The sequence below is a fragment of the Cylas formicarius genome, unplaced genomic scaffold, assembly GCF_029955315.1.
Source record: "Cylas formicarius isolate icCylForm1 unplaced genomic scaffold, icCylForm1.1 PGA_scaffold_10__41_contigs__length_53128322, whole genome shotgun sequence".
Taxonomy (NCBI): domain Eukaryota; kingdom Metazoa; phylum Arthropoda; class Insecta; order Coleoptera; family Brentidae; genus Cylas; species Cylas formicarius.
Genome location: NW_026844214.1, coordinates 27127666 through 27145055, shown reverse-complemented (window position 1 = coordinate 27145055; position 17390 = coordinate 27127666). Strand labels below are relative to the sequence as shown.

Below are 17390 nucleotides of genomic sequence, written 5' to 3'. Positions count from 1 at the left end.
TTTCCAACCTACCAGTTGGTTAGTTTGAATGAGTTTTTCCCGTATGGTTATTTACGATTTGGATCAAGAGATTATTTATATTGTCTGGACTTTTGTGCGCCACAAACAAGTATTAAGGTGAGGTTTGTATTTTTTTTGTGTATATTTAAAAAATGTAATAATATAGGAACAGTAGCTGGCTCCAGATGTCGAAACTACGATATCTTGGAACGCATTATAAGTATAATTTGCTCTATTTCTTGGTCAATTTCGCCGACCCGCTGCTTTAAGTGCGCGTTGCGCGCTATCTCTTTGCGTATTTGATCTCTCACGACTTCTCTGTACTTTGGGTCGGACATTTGCTCGACCATCTGCGTGTACTCCAATTTAAAACGGTCCAGCATCGTTTTCAACGAATTTCCCGTCTTTTTAGGTCTCTTCCTTTTCCTCGGTCTTTCGACGGGCCCCGTTTCGTACGCGACAGGGACAGACTTGAACATTTTCTGCTGAAAGTACCTCTCCAATTTGGTCCTGTCAATGACGTGGAGGTAAAACGTCACCGGTTTGCAAGTCCACGACACCGAACTCTTCAACGGCGATATCTCGGTGACATCCATGATGGTGCCGACATCGCTTAGGTTCCTGTCGCTGATGCGAAAGTTTAACGAGCAGAAACTCTTCGATGAAACTATTTTCGTGCCTTGTTTGAGTTCCGCGAAGCGTTCCTTAAGGCGATGATCGACCGAAGGTCCGAATGCGAAGTTGTTCACGAATATGACGGTCGCGTCGTAGAACAAACGTTGTCGGTAAGTATCGTCGAAGAAATCGCCCCTGATGAGTTCGTATTTGCCGCAACATTTGCCGTACCAACGCATCCAAAAAGTGAAATGTTCGTGCATCGCCTTGGAAAACGTTGCGGGAACTTCGGATCGTTCTATACCCACGCACATCTTGCACATTGTAGCGGCAGCCACTTGCAAAACGACCTGCCCCACACCCGATCCGAGATCGACGAACACGTCGTCTTTGGTTATTTTAACTTGATCGATCATCTGGCATACCAAATCGAACGACGTTTCCCCGTACACGTCCGGAGAAAACGCTTGGTATTTATTAAGCTCCTCAGCGTCGCTAATCGCCGCGTTATAAGTCTGCTGCAGCACGTGCCTTAGCAATTGCCTGCTGATTCTCTGGTTTAACCGGTCAACGAACTTTTGAGTACCCTTTTCCAGCCGAAGAATACTATCGATCGCTTTGTTGTACCTCTGACACAGCGCGTGCATAGATTCGAAACTGGTTACGTCCACGTTGATCATAATGTTTCGTTTCAAGGGGATCTCTAGGTCCGGTATATCCCGACATCCCCATTTAATGGTATCCAGTATCTCCGTGGTTCCGTCATAGCCCGATTTTTTGGGCAACGGCCAGTTATAAACGGCGGCCGCGCCTCCGACCGGCGAATTCAACCTTAGCGTCATTGCCCGTGCCGTGTGGCGCCGCCTTTACCGCAACATTTTGACAAGTGCCGATTGCTTAGGTTCTCTCCCAAACGAACGAAAATAGTTTCTTTCTCTGTAAAGGAAGGTGTATAACTGCCAGGGCAGACAGTTTTAAAAGGAATCTAGAAAATTAAAGGCGGATTAAAAGGCGTGAGGTAATCGCGACAGTTAAGTAGCTTACCTAGAAAACGGATCCTGCTTCTGTTTCGCTGTACTTTGGACACAAATCGGCGAAAGAATACTGTAGGTAGGTAGGTACGCCAATTAAATATGTAGGTACTTTATTGTCTTTCAACGGACGCTGAATTTTCGTGTTATCGTTTGGCGGGAGAATGAACCTAACCTAAAATTTTAAACGCGCGGGATAGTTCTTTTAAAGCCATTTTAAGTTCCGGTAAAACGGGGATTTTATTGTTCTGTGTTGACGTTATATTTGTAATGAAATTTTTTATAGTAGGTATGTTATTAATGATGGGTGTTTTCAATTTTAGGGACCTGGTGTTTCTAATTAGGAAATAGATCATTTTTTTATAATGAGCCATTGTTGAAGTTGACTTGAACATCAGAAGTATGTTAAATCAATTCCACGCGATGTCCAGTTACTACAACTTAAGAAAATTATAAATGTTGTATTTGTATTGAAATAGGAAGCAAATAAATATCTGGCATACAAATCTCCTTGGAATGCACTACGAGGATATCCTTCTTTATGGATTGTTTAAATTAAGGTAGAAAGTAACCTAAAAGGCAATGATATCTCATTCACTTTTTAGTTTGTTTTTAATGATTAAACTTGTATTCTAATAAAATTTATTTGACTAAACAATTTTGGCTCCTTCCCGGCATTCCAAATTTGTTAAATGACAGTTATAGGCAGGTATTTAATTAGGAAAAACAAAGGCCGGAAAAGTATTACTATTTATAAAAGTCCGAACTAATAGTTTTCAAATAAGAAATAAAATATAAAGCCTTGCATTGTCGAGAAAGAAAAAATATTTTAGAAAAAATAATTTTAGTAATTGTTTAAAAATGTGTATTTTTATGCCTCCAAAGTTGCTGATCCAACGTTTATATAACAAACTAAAATTTATTTTAAGCAAGATAATAATCTTAAACTTTTCGCGTTAGTTTTCAAACATGCTGTACACGAAGCTGTTTTTTTTATAGATCATATCAAATAATTAATAAACAGTAATTGTACGTTAAGTGAGGGAGTATAATTTCAATGCTTTTTGTTATCTGTTCTTGTAATGTACTTACGATAAAGTCGTATTATTATTATTTATTTATGGTTTGTATTTTGTTTCAGAATTTTGACATGGATTCTGAAGTAATACAACAGACGTGGCACGGGCTCGAAAGTAAAATGAGGAACGTAAGTTTAAACCTTAAAAAATATTCGGAAAATGTTTAGGCCAAGATGATTGTTAACTCCTCTATCTAATACGACTTCGATAATCCGGATGATATTGTAGACTATGTGTCGTAACCTCAATTCATTATTCAGGTCATAATATCCCCCATAATTCCGGAAAATGGGCGTTCATGGTGTTGTGTCAATCAGTGACCGATTTCGAATAGGATCGAATAGGGATATTCCGATACTAGTAAATACGAGTAGGTACTCGATACTTTTGATTCGATACCAAGTATTTATAGCATCGAATCAATCTTGCCATACTTACTCGGTATCGAAACAAAAGTACTTGGTATCAAATCGAATCAGCGTCACCATTAAAAAAAAAACCGAACGCATCCGAATTCACTCGACCGAACCCGAGGCAAAAGCGAGAAAGACGTCCGCCTTTCATTTTTTTTCATTGTCAACCAACATAAATTGTCAAACATACAAGAGATTGCTTACAAATAATTTTATTTATTGTAATCATCAGCTTATTATTCCAATGTTATCATGGAGTTTTTTGTTTGAAGTACGTGTTTAACGTGACGCAAACCTTTATAATAAAAGTTTTCTTTTCCTTCTTAATTTTGTTTTAATTATTGTCCTTCAACGTTCATTAAAATAATTAAAAAAATAATAAAGTGGTAAAAGTATCGATATGAGTAAGTATCGATACCTTAGGAGTATTTATTTGAGTAGTATCGAAAAAAGATTTGAGTACTATCGAAATGAGTAGGTATCGATACTTTAATGGTATCGGAACATCCCTAGGACCGAATCATTTTTAATCAATCGTTCATTTCAATACTTTTTGTTGCCAACATAAGCGGCAATAGTCACTGAATCCGAACAGTCCTAACGGCCGATTCAGATTCATTTGAATTTTAATTGTTGTTGTGTCTATATGTTATGTTTTCTGTTCTAGTTAGTATAATATTTAGCTGTGTTCTGCGTTTTATTGAATCATGATTTTATCAAAATAGGTGCTACGTATTGGGTTGTACCAGTAATACATTAATTTGTTTAAATTAAATACCTGTGTGGAAATAGATATTTCATTCAATATTCAATTCAGCTCATAAGCAAATCTATCAATTGACATTCGATGTCGCAACTCCGTTCCTCCGTGGCCTGTCTCAGCTATGCATTTAAATCTTAAACCATTCAAATGAATCGTATTCCGCAAGGCGAATTCGATTTGTTTTGGTACGGTTGGTCGATCGTTCGTCCTATATTCGGTCACTTCAGACCGGTCAAGGCGGCAGCGAGAGCGAACAAGGTGATCGAATCGTTACGAACAAGCGGGATTCGGTCGTTCGATCCTATGAAGTGATTGAATCAAAGTGACCGAATCAATCGCGATTGACACAACTCTAATGGTATAATGGCCCGTACGGCCGTACTTAAAAATTCTAATAAATATCAGTATATCTGTTAAATTGCATTCATCTGGGGACATTTTTCTGAATTTTGAACGCTGTCAACTTTATGCATGTCGTTACGATACGTTATCCACTAATTCATTAACGCAAATGGCGTAACATTAATTTCTAATGAATTTAAATTTTTCATTCCTACAACGTAACATAACCTAAAAGTGTTTACTTTTTGTTGTGTAGGGTGACCAGTAGGTGACTTTTTGGTTTTATCATGATTTGTTGAATAGAAACATTTAAAATGTTCGTTTATTAACAAAAAAATGTGGTCCATATTCGGCAAAGTGTTTTTTTTTTTAATTGCAGGTTGGTTTAAAAGAGGGCCTGTTCGATGGGCGTGCCAGCAATTTTCAAGTTGGGTTTGATAGTGGATACAAGATTGGTCTTAAAAACGGGTTTCTATTGGGCCAATACGTTTTCAATAAGTACGAAGTTTTTAATGGGTTTGAATTATTTAAATCAATATTGATAAGGAAAAACTGCTTATTTTGGACACCATCTCGTTACTTTCCAAAACATTGGGATAAAAAAAATTGTGACTAAATCAGCAAAGAGAAAATGCTGGAAATTATTTTTAAATTTCTAGAACAGCAGTCGGGGGGCGTAATCGCCTTTTTTTGATTTTTCGATTCTTTTTCGTGGAACAGTTTTTACTCTACCTCTTAAGGGAAAGTTTTCGGAAATAAATGTCGATAAATTGCTGAACGCATTTTGTGAATTATGTGACTGAAGTTAGATTTGGATTCCTTAATTAAAAAAACATAATCCTGTGGATATGCTGGGTAAGTAAGCACGGAAATATCTCCCAAAAACCGTATCCAATGTTGCTCTACAGAAAATTCATTGCGATTTTGCAATCTCGAAAAGGTCTGGCGTTCCAGAGATTCTGCCAGACCATTGAAGAGCCTTCTTAAGATAGCTTCAAAATAATGAATTGCTCTACCACCTCGAAACCGTCGGGAAGATATAAAACTACCGCCAATAATGAAATGCCCTAAAATTCGATATAATTATTTCGTAATCTCAAAAAAATTAGACGTCCCAGATATTCAATTAGACCATTGAGGAGCCACTTGGGCAATAATGAAATACACAAAAGTTCATTATAATTATTTCGTAATCTCAAAAAAATGTGACGTTCCAGATATTCAATTAGATCATTGAAGAGTCACTTAGCAGAGCTTCAAAATGAAACCGTCGGGAAGATATAAACTATCCTCAATAATGAAATGCCCCGGTTCTTGAATATTCTTCGGTGTGGAATCCCTAATACGCGAAATATCGTGTTAGAATTGATAATATTCATAAACCATTTATCAAAGCAGTCAATTATAGGTTCAACAAGGTTCAACAAACTATTACGGAACATTACTTTTGTTATTATTACAATTTTTTATTTTATAAACTGAAAAGCCTCGAATGTCGCAAAGTTTTTGCTAAAGATATTTTTTTGTAAATAGCTAGTTAATAGCCTTATAGGCTCACTCTTTTGTATTTGTTGTCTGCGCTTTAATGCAACTACCTATATCAAAAGAGAAACATTGTCGTTTGTTTATCACTGTGTGTTTGTCAACATAATAGCAATTTTGATATTTTTCAGTTAAGTTTAAACGGTTTTAAGAACTGCTTAAGAAGTACGTGTAGATCTGTGTGAGCATGTTATAGAAGGGAAAAGAATGATCTAGTGACTAAAGAGTTACCTTTTGTTTTTGCTTTCTTTTGGGCTCGTATGTTTGCTCTTGTATTCCACTGTAAACTAATTGTAACTTCATACTGTCCTGCAATAGTGTGGTGGTAAAATGCTGCCTGTTTGACCGGCTGTGTTTAAATAAATATAAATTAAGGAGAGTAGACCGATCAATGGTGATAATTATATGTGGCCGTACCTACCTTTATTTTATATTTATTTTCTGGCAATTTGAGTGAAATAATTGTTTTGAATCGGTGCTTAGTATGTATTAAAAACTAGAATGTCAAAACTCATTTACTCTGGTTTCTAAAGTACAAAATTATTGAAAAATCCGTATTAAAACTTCGTCTTCTTTGGTTTTTGGTAAAATACAATAAGTCGAAGTGACTCACAGTTAATTAGAAGAATGAAAATTGAATCTAAATTCTATCTTAATTACATTGTCACTAAACATGTTCTTGTTGCGCTTCCTGGTTCTTTTAGAAAAGTGTCATAAATTGATTTGAGGATCCATGTTAAGATTGGGGTCAAAACCTTCTTTAGTTCTCACATACTGAGAAGTTTGCATTAGTTCCAAATTAGTTGCTTTTGTAAACAACATATTTGCAAAGTAATTTTTTTAACATAAAATAAATTGATTTTTTTTTTTTTTGGTCGTCAGATATCATTTTCAAGAGGTTTATCCAACTCGTTTCGTTCCAATATTATAGCGAATTGATTTGATTTCAGTAGTAATTTTTTCCCACGTTTTGGCGACAAAACGACCAACTTTTTCGTGCAATTCTGATTGGAGAACCTGTTTTTTAACGATTTTAAACCAACATTCCGCAGTGGAATTCGAAAATCGATTCGCCTAGATATCAGAAATTTCACAAATAATTTTGTCGAGGAGACTTGTCCATAGAGGGGCATATGGCATACAGTAAGTTAAAGAGCCGTCTTCAGCTCCCCTAAAAACCAAATATTTAAATAAGAATTTGCATTTATGTCGAAATCAAAATTTGGCTCAGAACAAGCCTTTTGATATACGGCTAAGGACTTCACATGTGCATATTAACATCTTGCAAGGCTACGAACTCGATGTGGTAGAGACATAAGAAGTTGTATTTTTATTTCTGAGTTACTTTGAGTCGTCTTGATTTCTTTAAGAATATTCTTATCGCACAATTTGCATACAATGCTTTATGACATGTAGCTAGTGCATATAAACACGATTCCGATTATTTAGACTGTCTTTAATGCTTAATATGTTTTATGTATTAAATGTAATATGTTTAATGTTTAATATTCTGCTGTAAACATTAGATCTATAACTCTGCTCAAAATCATCACAAGAGAGTTGATTATTTTCAATCAATTCATTCATTTTTACTTGTGGTCTATACACTATACAAATATTAAATACCTATAATTAATAATTTGCTCACTCCCACAAATCAAGAACTATTTCGACTAAGCACGGTGTTCGGTGGCGACACAGAAGACAATCAACATATTTGGTTAGGCATGGTCTAATTGAATATAATAACTTTCGATTTTTTTGAGATTGCGAAGTAACTATAATGAATTTTAGGGCATTTCATTTTGGGGGGTAGTTTTATATATTCATGACGGTTTCAAGGTGGTTGAGCAATACATCCTTTTGAAGATCTCCTCCTCTTCAATGGTCTAATTGAATATTTGTGATAACGTCAGATTTTTTTTTAAATTGCGAAGTAATTATAATGAATTTTAGTGCATTTTATTATGGAGGGTAATTTTATATCTTCCCCACGATTTCAACGTGGTGGAGCAATACATTATTTTGAAGCTCTCTTAAGTGGCTCTTCAGTGGTCTATGAATATCTGGGACAACGTCAAATTTTTTTGAGATTTCGAATTAAATATAACGAATTTTTGGGTATTTCATTAGTTTTATTTTATCGTGGCGGTTTCAAGGTGGTTGAAAACCACTTAGAAGAGTTTCAAAAGGATGTATTGTTCAATCACCTTTAATCCGTCAGAAATATTTAAAACTACCCCCCATAATAAAATGCCCTTGAATTTATTATAATTACTACGGAATCTCAAAAAAACCTGACGCTGTCCCAGATATTCAATTAGATAATTGAAGAGCCACTTAGGAGAGCTTGAAAATGAAGTATTGCTCAACCACCTTGAAACCGCCGGGAAGATATAAAAAAAAAACTGAAGTTGTTCCAGATATTCAATTAGACCATTGAAGAGCCACTTAGGAGAGCTTGAAAATGATACATCATTATTTCCTAAAATTTGGATTTAATGATGCTAGGTATACTGAAAATAAATAAATAAATATATGTTTATTGACTAATTTACAATATATGAGTTAAAAGATTTCAAAAAATAATTTTAAACTTATATATTCCCAAAGATTTTTTTCTGGAAATGGTCGAACACCACCGTCACTTTGCCTTAAGAGATAGAGAAAAAGCTATTTATCGAAGAAGAATCGAATTTATCCCAGCTTTACAACGGTGTCCATTTTAGCTACCTGCAATATTGTATTATTTCTCAAAAAAAAAATCATGAATGCGATTACACCACCCCTTTCCAGCAGTTTTTTTAGTCCCTTAGTTTAGTTTTTTTGATTCCAAGTCTTTACGGCAATCACTTTTCGATATATGATCGAATGTCCTTAATTGACCACCCAGTTCTTGGATTGGTTAGATTCTGTATATAAACGACGTACATATAAGGTAACAACATAAGTTGGAAAGTGGTTAAAGGTGCGTCCAAAGTTGATAATTACAACTACAGCTTTCTTCATTTCTGTAACAGTAGCAAAATGGGCGAATCACCATCTAACCATCGCAGCGCAAACGGAGAAGTATCAGAAGACCCCAAGAGGGAATTGTGCGTTATTTGCTCGGGAGATACGGAAAATTTAAATTTTAGTGAAATTAAAATGAAACAGGATAAACTTATCAAAGCAAGGTTAAAAAGTAACCAAAATAATGCGGAGCTAAACTAAGAGAAAAAGCAACGTGGCGTAGGTAGGTATGTTGGAAAGGCCTTTTTTTTCTTTCTTCAACGGATGATTTCACCGATTAAAAATATGGTCCTTAAAAATTTGTTACCAATTCAGATTTTACTTCCTCGAAAAACCTTTGTTATCTGATGAAGTGATATCATAAACAGAAATTATTGTATATATGTATTTTTATAATAAATCGGGTTAAGAAAAAGATTTTTGTTTTGTTTTGTTGTTTTGTTTTGTTTTGGTTATTTTAATTTTTAATTTTTTTTTTAATTATTTACAGTCACTTAATGCCAATTACAGAGTAGGTCACTTTAGCAAATAAAAATATTACAGTGACAGCAGGGGAAAGAGCAAATTAAAAAAGAAAAGAAAGAAAGACTATAAAAATTCAAAGTTCACAAATAATAATAACAAACTATAGTTAAGTAAATCTAACAGGTGAACTTCAACCGATATTAGTACGCTAAGTTACATCAAAAGTCATGTCTCACTGGAAAGCTCTAAGCAAGAACATTATAGGGTGGAAAATGGATTTGATTTACACAGGCTTTGATGATTCAAAAAAAAAACTGACCCAATGGTCTCATGTGCAATGTTCGTGGATATAATACTAAAAATTTGAAAAACATTATTTATCCAAACCTCAATACTGCAATTAGGCCACTGCCACATGGCCCAGATGTCCCAATACCTGAAAATCCAGCTAATTTAGAAGATACCACCAGTTTGTCTGAGCCTGAAATAGATTGTGATACCCCTAGTGATGTTGGTTGATATATGGAGAGTTATTCAACATTCATGACAATAACAACAATGACTTAGTGATTGACTTATGTTGTTTCCGAAATTTTATCATCTACAATTCGAAATAAAAATTTACTAGCACAACACGTTAAAATCTCATGTTTCAGGAAGCGCGAGACAGAATTTTGAACAAAGTGGTTCACTTTTTTATTGCGACTATAATTTTGAGGACTAGAGTGAAAAATTTCCCGCACTACGAGCTGCAAAACTAAAGCAAGGAAGGATCCTCAAACAAGGTAATTAATGGAACATTAAGACTTTGTGAATGCCATGATCGGATCTGAAAAGGTTTCATAAAAGGTTTTCTAGGAAAAAACAAATATCCGAACTTGAAAAACATTGTAGAAAACTTGTTAGAGAAATTTAGGGATAAAACTACACTTTTTACACTCGCATCTGGATTACTTTTCCGAAAATCTTCGTGCCGTCAGTGAGGAGAAAGGTGAGAGGTTCCACCAAGATATAAAAGCAATGGAACGCAGATATCAAGGTCGATGAAACGTTGCAATGATAGCAATTTACTGCTGGTTATTGAAAAAGGACAATCCGCCCATGGAATTTACAAGAAAATCCACTAAACGAAGTTTTTCGGTCAAGAGGGGGAGATCTTCCAAAAATAAATGGACTTAGCTAATGTTTCAGACTTTATTATTTAATTTAGATTTTTTAATTCGGTTTTTGGTCTTGTATTAAAATAGTCAACGGAGATTTTCATTTACTAATTCTTTAAGTTAATACTTGTGAGCTCTGCACCGTATATGCACCAACCGCTTCTGCCTCGATGTATATTCTCGAGAACTTAAAATTTGTTAGGAACAATATACGCTAATATAACACAGAGTATATAGCTTTTGCCACATTCCGCATTTGGATCGCCACTCTTCTTTATTTTTCCAAGCATTCGCTCTTATAGCTCTATCTTCCATGTTTTTCAAAAAACCGCTAATCCACGAGGTTATCGGTGTGCTCCGTTCCCGTTTGTTTACTAAACAATATTGTAATTGTAATGCTCGTTTTGGCTATCTATATTCGCCTATGCGCTGCGCATGTCCGTACCATATTAATTGTCTTGTTTCTGTTTGTTCTGATGTATGTATTCTTTCCGTCTTCGGTCTTGTTTCATTATTTGTCCTGCGTTCAGTCCTTGATATTACACAAGCCCTTCTCAAATAGTTAATTTCAACTATGTCTATTTTTTTCTTTGTTGGCCTGCATTGGCGGGTTTCAAGTTGTTCGTTTTTCTAGTATTTGTTGGGGACTGAAAATATTGTCTGTATAAGAACTCGAAAGCCGACTTCAATACTCCGCTTCTATGCTCCTTTTAAAGATACGAACATACAACCTTTCCAAAGAACAGCTACACTTATGCTCTTATAATTGTAAGATGATTTTCACCCTTTTTATATATGGAGCTCATATGTGTGAAGTTCCAATCGGGTGGGATATTCTGACATCAAATTAGGCACTTATTGAAAATTCGTACCATTGCTTGCAACAGGGTCTCTGGTTCACGTTTCATCAGCTGGATGGGAAGTTCTCCAGGGGCTGAAGCTCTTCCAGTATTCATTTCTTTCAGTTCTTTCTTTATTTCTTCGCTACTTATTGCTTGTAGCTTTGCATCGTCTATCATACCATCGTTCAGTTCTTCCAAAAAATTCTATCCTACCTTCTGTTAATAGTGACTTGTAGTGTTCTTCTTATTCATTCTTTTCAATTTGCGTCAACCGGGGTAATAGTAAACAATTTTCGCAAGTTTGATATTTTTTCAATTTCATCTGTGAGTTATGACTCTACTGTTTTAATATTAACTACAAAATAATTTTTGGGGCATTATTTAGACCGTAAACTATACTAAAATGCAGAATAATATTAAAAAGAAAAATCCAGGGCAGGTTCAAGAAAATGCATTATTTAAGGGGTATTAAGCTTATAAGGTAGTAGATATATATTTTTTAATTTTGGTCAGTGTTTAAATTTACCACAACGTTATTGGAGAACATAGCATATATGCTTGAATAGTTTATTTGACGTTTATCTTTGAAAACCTAGGTATAATTTATTACAAAATTTATAGTAATACATTCGGAAAAGAAAACAAATTAACACTGTTGAACAATAGATAACAAAATCGGGATTAAAATAAGAGTATTTTACGAATGAATACAAGGCCCTTCATTTTCAAAATGATCAAATATTCTCTCGCCTTTCATTTTAATTGTGGGAACAGGTATAACTCCCAATATTTGCTCTTGAAAAACAAAACTAACGTCACTTTGATTGATGGCGAAATTTTGGTATTTTTTGTCAATATATTTGAGATTACTACTTAAGTGCATAGTCGTATTTCTTTTACCACCAGTGAATTTGACAAGAACACAATCACCATTTTTCAAATCTGATAACTGAGTGGTCTTGAAAGTGATTACTTCTTCATTTTTGTTGAAATCTTCTTCCCAGGGGCTTTCTGAATCACGTTCATAGGATTCAATTGAATCATCGTCACTTGAGGAACTCTCTGTTTTTTCTGCCTCTTCTTTTTCATATCTTTCTTTCCCAGGCTTCTTCACTCTCTTTGGCCTTTCCACTCTCTTTGATGGTACAGTAGTTGATTTTTGTTTTTTGGTCTTTTCCAGTAATTTTTGTTGCGTTTCTTTTAGCTTTTTTAACACCTCTGCTGTAGTTAACACCTCTCCACAACTGAGTTGTTTCAATCTTGATATTACTATCTCTTATGAAGGTGATTGTGTTCTTTTAACAATAGTAGCGGTCTCTAAACTTTTGGTTTGAACAATATTTATGTCCCGTCTTCTAGCTTTTTCCCAAAATTTTTGTAAATGCTCTGGTTTTTTAGGAACAAAATGTCATTGTGTCTTCACAAAAACAAGTAATACCAATTTTTCCCAGGTCTTCCATTAACAAAAGGTGTTATATTGTGAGACTGTAATAATCATGAATAAGATTTAACAGCTCCTCCTTGTCCTTGTCCTCCTGCTTTTGCTCTAGCAAGCCAACATTCCACAATCTTATCTTCAGAGAGTTCTATTTTGCGGACTGGACCAGTGGAGTCCATGGAAGTTTTGCGTCAATTAATCCTTTTTGGAAGTTACTTCAATAGAGACATTATAATATTCTTGAGCTTGCCGGTAAGTTTTGTTGGGGTATGAACATTAATGAGGTCTTTTTTTGTATATACTGTCCAATTTGTCTTGCGCACATATTTTCCAAGCATGTGAAATATTTTACAAAAATAAAAAGCGTGTTTACATTTACCCCAAAATGATGTTTACTTTTACCCCATATTGCAAAATATTTGGGGAAAATATAAACACTCTTCAATTATTTTAGTAATAAAAATTAAACTTTTGAAACCAGTAAATAAGGAGACAACAAAGCCTTAATAATCCTGGAAAATTGTCGAAGTTCCACTTTCCTTAATAGTAATTCATTTACATAACTTTTACATTTGTGTTAAACAAAAAAACGAAAATTTTTGCAGGGGTTTGAGAAGCCAAACAAACTCGTCAAAATAACGTGATTCCTTAAATACTGGTGGTAGGGGAAATCTTTTTGTCGAAGAGGCGCGGCGTTGCAGTTTGGCGCTAAATTTAAACTCCTTTTAGGTAGCGTTTAAAATTTCCCCCGTTTACAATTACCCCGGTTGAACGTAAGCTGATATTCATTATATACTTTTTTTCTGTTCTGAGACTTCTCAAAAACTTCCAGGTCTGTGTTACTCTGGTCTTAAAATCCTAAGTATTTTTCTACGTTTTCACACCTTCTCCCACCTTTCATTCTTTCTTCCGGCAACTTCTTTTTTCGTTTCTCTGCTTAGTTCAACTTACAGTCATGGTCTTGTGGGTTTTTCGTGTTTAGCCATGTATAACAAGTTCTTTTCTTCTACTCAATTTTCCCCCTTGTTTTCTTTGTTTCTATAGTTCAGTGATAAAGTTTTATGGTCCGTCTGGTAAATACATTTTTTGATTTGCTCATATTCTTCTTCAGCAGTTTCTTTTCCCCTCGTTTCTGCAAATTTCGTAGCTAACCTTAGTTTGGATAATAATAACTGAACCGATTCTTATGTTTGTCTCTTTAAATTATATATTTTATTATCGGCTTTGTAAATTTCCTTATTTGCTCTTTCCTATAATTTATTGTTATTGTTGCCACCAGCAGATAATGGGCCGATCCACATTCGGCTTACGTCTTTTGTTTATAATCTTGTATCTTGCGGTTGAATGGAGTAATTGATCGTAATTTTTTCTTTGGTTGTTCCCAGGTGAATTTAGGAATGTTTTTGTGATGATAAAATCTATTCATTATTTTCATGTCTAGGCCAATGAGTTTTCCTTTTTCTTCCTTGCCTACTTTGGCATTGAAATTGACTCAAAGGCAGATTTTTTTGCTACGTTTTAAATTTAAGTTTGTCGAAAAACTCGTCTTTTTCTTCCATCTCCGCATCGTCACTGGGCGCATATATTCCAACTATAACAACTCAAATTGAACTGAGGTGGCTTTGACTTGATGAAAATCCACTTATCAAAATAAATAAGAACTAAAAATTCAGATTTTCACGAAATTATATATTTTTACACGACAATTATTTAGACAATACCGTGTCTTTATCAAATGCACATTTGTTGTTTTTGTTGTTTTGTTGTTCATTGTAATAATCCGTTCGCCAATTTCTTTCCAACTGTTTATTATGCTCCTGTGTTTTTTGTGTATCGCTCTTTTTGCTCTTAGGCTTTTCTCCGCTATAGAAATGGATATATTCATCTTTTATTTCACTTTCTTTACCTTTTTTCTTTGTTTCAGTTATAACACATAAATCAATGTTTTGCTGTTTTCAGACTCAAAACCAACCGCTTGATTGACTACATACGTAGACTACTAAAAAATATTTAAAATTTGATCCAAAATACTGATATAGAGGGTATTATACAAAAATAACCAAAAACTAATTTCAGAACGGAAATACCAATAATATACATTATGTCCCATTTAAAATATCAAAGTTGATGCTACTTCTTCGAAGCAGCAGTAAAATTGCGTTGCGGAAAATGTGTTAGGTTCAGGACGGCCCTACGTTTCATTCAAGACAAGCCACAGCTAATAATATGCAGGTGACACGTCTTTCTCGACATACGATGATTTCAACTCACCCCGGATATTTGAGTAAACATGTCTTAATTTTACCCTCAAACAACTGAAAGCCGTTTGAGATAGAAGAGATTCGAATGTCGGAAAGTAGAGGAGCCTGCTACCATACACGTGGTAGTGTTTTACCCACTGGAGTAATTGGTTATTCTGTTGCATTTCAAAATATGCTGGTTCTGACAAATTTAATGTTTCACGTATTACGCTGCTAATCAACTTAACTGCTTTGAAGAAAGAAATTTAGAATAAGAAATTACAACTGTAGAGCGTGCGTATTCTATGAACCCCTTCGAGTCTGTACTTGTTGAGCTTAGAACGACCGTTAGGTCGACTATATCAACTATTTGGCAGATCACGCTAATTGTCTAAAAGTATAAAAATCCCTTTCGCACATTAACAAGTGTTATGACTAATTGTTTTAACTGTTGACGTCTTAAAATGTGAAAAACCACTTGAAAAGTTATTGAAAAAACTTTTTTTCATTTTCTAAATCTCTGGATTGCCTAACGTCTGTAGTGCGCCCGCGATAGTCGATGGAAGTTCCTGGAACTCTGCGAGTGGGGGGGTTAAAACGGTAGCGCTGGAAACGGACGGGTAGTATGGAGTTGCGAGGTGAGGAGGCTGGTTCACCGTTTTTGAATTCGGACCCGGCAGGCCGCCTCAAAGAGTGTTATTTTGTTTTGATTGTTTATCGTGGGACAGTATCGGGTTCCCAATACTGCTCCTCTCAGGTGTATCCTTCATTTTCGCAAATATATGTTGTTTATTTTACTCCAGAATTCGACGAGATTTTATTATGTGTTTTCACGTAACCGCAGAACATTATGTGAAGACCGCAACACGTCTTACTTAAACTCCTCGTAATTGAGTGCCTAGAAGACATCGACGCTTTAGGAACGAAGAACAATACTGATTATTTAAATACACAACAATTCATTGACAAAACTGATTATTAATGGGAGAATAAGTGATATTACATACTATGAAAATGGCCAAACTTGTCAAAACGTAGAAATCTCATTTACCGGGTAATTTGGTGCCCTTCGAAAGTATTGTGAAAAAAAGTAATAAACAGAAATATCATTTTTTTATTTGGTAAATTCCGGACAACTAGACAATAATAAGAGTCTGCAAAGTGGAAAAATTTTAGGTTAGAGTATTTTGGCTAGAGAACTTGAGATGCAGTTTTACTGCATTTTTTGACTCATATTAACCTATCTTTGAACATATAATTCATATCATATAACAGTTTACGGCAGAGTCAATTGCAATGCCGTCATAGCACGATTGATAGTCTAGGAAACGCCCTTTTTAACGACTTCAGTTTTATTAAACTGCTTTTTGAAAATATGGAAATTTATTTCAGAAAATGTTTAAATATTCCCCACCAGTTTACAGTTGCAAAGAATTAACACAATATTGATATAAACTGTAATAATTACAGCATATAAATTAACAGGTATGGTATTTTGAAAGTTATAAAAATATACACTTTTCAGGTTTAAAAATTGACACTTTATAATAAGGAAAATAAAGAAGAGAAAAATATATTCTGCTATTTTAGGATATTATTTTTTGTAGATTTGTATTCTGCGTTTGTTTGTTTCACTTATTATTTTTAAAAGATTTGTCATTGGCACTGAGATATTCTGAGAAGAGTTTAATGTAATATGTCTCCACAAAATTGCATGTATATATTTAGTAAGCATACTTTTTGAAGGTGAAGCTTTTGTATCTGCTACGCTAAGAAATTTTTTTATAAATTTTTTTAAAATTCTTTTTCATCTGCGATAATTTCCGATATCCTTACTATATATAACTATGGTAACTTGAAATATTATTTGTTAACAGCTTTCAGGCGTTGGAACAGTCTCATGGGAAATGTGTACGAATCATTTTTATTCCATAAAATCAATAAATAGTTTTTCAGTATTTGTGCTTCCTATCTCGTAAATTTTTCGCGGTGTAAATCCTCAAATAGTGTCAGTTCCTCTTTGATCGGTGATGTTAAAGATGCCGACCAAATATTTCGCCTCGGTTTGGTTGTATTAATCTGTGCTGTTAGCGCCATTTAATTTAATTTGTTGTCTAGATCAAAATTATTACGTCCATCAGCAATTACAGCAGCTCATGTACCACCGATTTACTTAAAAATATTCGTCTACGTCCTCGAATGATTTTAGTCTTAGTACAGACGTCTAACTAAGAGAGATCGCATAAAAGTCCCTTTGTTGTGATAGCAATATGGGCAAGGGATGAGTGAAATCTAGGAAACATGTGTTCGAATTGTTTAAATAAACATTAAATATCATTTCGGAATTTAAACAGCAAAGTTCATTACACACTTCACAGTATTGCGGCATTTTTGTGATGATTTGTGTGATTTTACTTTTTTATTTTCAAAAAGTCGCTTTTCCCACAA

General features: G+C 34.5%; 1 protein-coding gene across 8 annotated transcripts; it reads left to right on the top strand.

The window, feature by feature from the left end:
- The first annotated feature begins 1537 nt into the window (after positions 1–1537).
- Positions 1538–15747, top strand: LOC132701226 (uncharacterized). Of its 8 annotated transcripts, none has more exons than XR_009618743.1 (7): positions 1538–1725; positions 1970–2206; positions 2788–2853; positions 4623–4741; positions 8806–9020; positions 9919–10047; positions 10121–15747. XR_009618743.1 is itself a non-coding variant. In XM_060669004.1 (4 exons), the coding sequence occupies exons 2-4, from the start codon at positions 2797–2799 to the stop codon at positions 8996–8998; spliced, it is 369 nt and encodes a 122-aa protein (XP_060524987.1). In that variant the 5' UTR covers positions 1541–1725; positions 2788–2796; the 3' UTR covers positions 8999–9214. The 8 variants fall into 8 exon arrangements, 3 of the variants coding, with proteins under 3 accessions (XP_060524987.1, XP_060524995.1, XP_060525002.1); XR_009618746.1 differs by having other exon boundaries at positions 10112–15747; XR_009618741.1 differs by lacking the exons at positions 9919–10047; positions 10121–15747 and having other exon boundaries at positions 1539–1725; positions 8806–9214.
- Positions 15748–17390: the final 1643 nt, after the last annotated feature.